The sequence below is a fragment of the Agrilus planipennis genome, unplaced genomic scaffold (assembly GCF_000699045.2).
Source record: "Agrilus planipennis isolate EAB-ADULT unplaced genomic scaffold, Apla_2.0 scaffold42, whole genome shotgun sequence".
NCBI lineage: Eukaryota > Metazoa > Arthropoda > Insecta > Coleoptera > Buprestidae > Agrilus > Agrilus planipennis.
Genome location: NW_020438888.1, coordinates 448,343 through 452,695, shown reverse-complemented (window position 1 = coordinate 452,695; position 4,353 = coordinate 448,343). Strand labels below are relative to the sequence as shown.

Here is a 4,353-nt window from a genome sequence, read left to right as displayed (position 1 = left end):
CGTCCTTCCTTTTTCTTTTCTACAAACTCTCAAGTCCTTTTAATTTGAATTTATAAGACCCCGGTATCGTAACGACCCCATTTGTCAAGTCAGAGACGATTCTCGCAACGGTGGTTACTAATGCGCCCGATCGGGTCTCAATCCCTGGAGCAAATTTTCGAGAACAAGGGATAGGGTCGCCGCGGATTGTGTCTTTTTGTTGTTCCCTCTCGACGATCTACGGGGACGTATTCTGCGGCTATTTTCCGGCTTAGTTCACCCTTAATTCCAAGGCTTCTAAATTTAGAAAGTGTTGTACAACTTGATCTTATTCCCTCTGGTGTCTCATTTCTTCCAGCCACTTGTTCGACTGGGAAGTCAAAGATAACACAATTACAAGTTTGCAAAATCGGTCAAACAATAATTAACGAAGCAAATACAACATAGATATTTAATGATAAATTTCTCAGGCTTATGCTAAATTCATTTCTCTTTATACTTCATGACAAAAAAAAATTCTATTGAAACTATCGCGGGCTTCCAAATATTTGGTTCCCATCAGCACACGCCGACAAAACACGAGCCTGATGCTATTAAAATTGTAATATTTGCTGTATGTTGGGTTGTCTATATATTATATTTTAAGTTGTAGTTTAATTATAAAATGAAAAATATAATAAATTAGCATCTCTAATTGCATTTAGATGGGAAAAATATAATTCGATAAAAATTCATTAATGTAATTCAATGAAACCACCATTAGAACAAAATCATTTAAAAAACTCAATACATTGAATGAGGTACTTTTAAGAAAATAATTAACGATTATAAATTTTCTAGTCTTTATTGTCTGTACAATTAAATACTAATTAATAAGTTAGGCAAAGTTCATAAAGAAAAATCCTTTTCAGTGGACTCCAGAGATTACCAACGCATTCGTTCCCAAGATTTAGAAGATTACAGGATATCGGGACTATCCTGTTTTAGTAACTGTACCCCGGCATCCCCTGATGATGTCTATTACTACTTGTGGACCCGTGAATACTATGACGAACCACTTTTATTAACTGACGAAACAATTGATCAGTTAGATATAACATTAGATAGTAAATTTATTATGCACGGCTGGAATGAGGGGTACAACACGTCTTGGATTGAAGCCATGAAGGATGCTTATCTCAGAAATAATATTTGCAACGTTATTACTCCAGATTACATCACATACACACTGTAAGAAACATTTAATATTATATATAAAAAAAGTATGAGTGCTGTCAGTGTACGATGTGTTGCATACCTATTTACAAACAAAAAACCATAATGGCCGACATCAGTAACAATGCGACAACAATTGAAAAAGAATGATGGCCGACAACTGCAACAATTAGAAAAGAATGATGGCCGACATTACGTCATAATGGCCGACATCAGTAACAATGCGACAACAATTGAAAAAGAATGATGGCCGACAACTGCAACAATTAGAAAAGAATTATGGCCGACACTACGTCATAATGGCCGAGTTCAGGGGGAAGAACTAATTTTATTTAGATTGATTTACTTTCTGTCTACTAATGTTTACGTTCTTTTTTAACAGTCGACAGAGTTTAGAAGCCTGTTGTTTCACGCCCTCCATCGCAAGTATCGTGGGTTATTTCATATATAATTTGCAAAAAACGAAAGGATTGAATTTAAAAAAATCGCATCTGATAGGGGCTTCTTTGGGGGCCCAGTTAAGTGGGATGGTGGGTCAGGCCATTCAGTATTACACGGATGGGGAAAAAGTAGGGCGAATAACAGGATTGGATCCGGCATTTCCCGGTTACGAAATTGCTCCTGATGATATGCGATTGACCCCAGACGATGGTGATGTGGTGGACATATATCACACTAATGCCGGAGAATATGGGTGGCCAACTCCCACAGGAACAGTCGATTTTTATCCCAATTGTGGGATTTTGCAACCGCAGTGTGTCCAAGAAACGGGTGAGCAAAAATATTAAGCATCCATTAATGCGGATGTTCCGCGTATTCACAATTTATATAATTATCCATCTTAGGAATTATTTAAATGTTTCTTTCTTTTGTTTTTAAGGTCTCATAGGTGGCCTCTGCAGCCATTCTCAGTCCCATGTTTTTTTCAACGCCACCATCTACTACTCGGACATATTCATAGGGGTCAAATGTGATAATTGCGAAGATTTCGAAGCCGGAAAATGTGACAACAACGAGAGAGCCATAGTAGGAGAGTACGTTCCTTCTAACGCCAGGGGGGTGTACTATACCAGGATTGGGACAAGAGACGTCCCTTACGATCCAAATCCGAGGGCTAACACTGCTGTTGGGCCACAGCAGAACCAAAACGCTGCAGCAAACAGGGGCAATTCGAATCAGGGTCAAGGGAGGAACAATAATCAACGTCCAAATCAACGACAGGGCCAAAGGGGGAGTACAAATCAAGCAAGAAGAGTTAACCTGGGCAGAAGGGGACAGTCGCAAAATTTGGTTTCAGATGGGGATGACAGATGGCAATTCTACATTAATTACAACAGCAAATAGACTAGTTGTATAAAAAGAAGTATTAATTTAAAAAGGGTCACATATAAGGTAAGCAGAATCTATACTTTTGGTAAAAGTTTAAATGATGGAGGGAAGGGTGGGGATGTCCTTACAGAACATTAAAAAAGGCAGAGGCATGGAGGAGGAAGTTGGAAAGGGACTGTCGGTTTCAAGTGAGAATAGGTAGAGGGAATGGACTTTTTAAAACACTAAAAAAACGTTTTAGGAGGGCAGAGGGTTGGTGGGCAAGGAGTGGATGTGAAAACTCCAATACTTAAAAAAGAAACCAATGTCTTCACTTCCACCATCTCTGCGCCCACTTAAAAACGACTTTTGAGTGTTCTACATGATCACCTCGACCCCATTCACACATATCTCTCCCCTTCCAACATAGGGCCCTGTTAAGTATTATTCAATTATCGTTTCCAATTTTCATCTCCAACCCCTGCGTCTCAATCTAAAGACTGTTTTACAAGGTCTTCCCCATCCCTTCAAAAAAACATCTTTACCTCCAAATCTAAGAACAGGCCTTTCATGTACAAAATTATCATACTTTATACTGCATTAAAAATATTTTTCTTATTTATTTATCTACTTACTGAGGTGGCATTTTTTTATAAAATGTACTTCTATATCAAGTTATTGTTCAATTTTTTGGACAGACCGCGTATAACAATAAATATTTGAGGAAAAAAAGCATTTTTCACAAAAATATCAAAATAATTCTCCCATTATCTATAAATTCGTCCAATAAGCACAACCAATGTGTTACAAAATAATAATAAATTAGCACAATTTACGTTGCAAATGTACATAAATGTAAATACGGCATTAATTAATAAAACAACCATATAAAAACGATTTACCTACAATAAAACATAATTAAACGAACCCAAAGAACATTGAAATGTGTTATTCTTATCCCATTTATCTCTACTTCTTAATATTCCTGTTTTATAATGAATGTCAAACAGTACAATTAAAAGAAGATTAAATACTTTATAAAATTATTTATTGCTATACATATAACCAACATTAAAAAGAACTTAATGTCTTTATAACAAAATATTTGTACAAATAATATATTAATAATGAAATGAATTAATTAAATTAAACAGTAGGTCTTATAATTTTAACGTTTCTCCAAACTTTTAAATTTTGCTTCCAATCTTTTCGAATAAGCATCTAACTTATATGCAGCCTGTTCTAATTTTGCTATGCTATCCTCTATTTGGTCAATTTGCTCAAGATAAGGCTGCAAACTATCACCTGAAACATTTTGGGATGAATTATCATAACAAAAGTTTTACAAAAACAATTACATTTCTCATTTAGTTCTGTCATGTTTTTGGAGATATTAGCAGCAATGTGTTTCATGTCAGTGTATTTTGTAACGGTGGCTTTGTTCATAGTCTCTAGGAGTTTGTATTCCTCTTGCGTTGAAGTCAGCTCACCATACAAATAATCTGATACTTTGGTAAACATAGTTGTTGCCAGTCGACTAAGTTTAGGGTCGTGAGGGTCTAAAGCTTCAAAACTAGATGTTGATGTAGATAAAGTAGGGCCTAGAAAATATTTTATTAAAATTACAGATGTTTGAAGGGGTTGCAGTATGATAATAAAATTCACTTCTTCTTGCTTCATGAACATGAAATTACAACTTTAAATGCAAATATTTGTTGTTTTTTGAAAATATGTACTATTTATTTAAAAATCGTTATTATTTAATAGATATTTTACATTTCTGTTTTACACAGTCACGTTTCTGCGTTCCATTTTCTCAATATTTAAACGAAAATATACCTTTTTTGGGAG

General features: G+C 35.3%; 2 protein-coding genes across 3 annotated transcripts in view; one reads left to right on the top strand and one right to left on the bottom strand.

Annotated features, from left to right (window-relative positions):
* The window catches only part of LOC108744937 (lipase member H), a 20,397-nt gene extending 17,222 nt beyond the window's left edge, over window positions 1-3,175 (top strand). For both annotated transcript variants that reach the window (XM_025981823.1, XM_025981822.1), the window contains exons 2-4: window positions 891-1,209; window positions 1,577-1,965; window positions 2,075-3,175. In XM_025981823.1, coding sequence (XP_025837608.1) covers window positions 891-1,209; window positions 1,577-1,965; window positions 2,075-2,538 — 1,172 coding nt within the window. In that variant the 3' untranslated portion in view covers window positions 2,539-3,175. The remainder of the gene's footprint in view (window positions 1-890; window positions 1,210-1,576; window positions 1,966-2,074) is intronic.
* Window positions 3,176-3,533: 358 nt separating this feature from the next.
* On the bottom strand, window positions 3,534-4,348 carry LOC112906819 (biogenesis of lysosome-related organelles complex 1 subunit 2; the record flags this gene model as incomplete). Its single annotated transcript, XM_025981802.1, has 3 exons — window positions 3,534-3,807; window positions 3,861-4,103; window positions 4,342-4,348. Coding segments are annotated over 3 exons (387 nt in total), but the record flags the coding sequence as incomplete, so codon positions are not given.
* Between the last annotated feature and the right edge of the window lie 5 nt (window positions 4,349-4,353).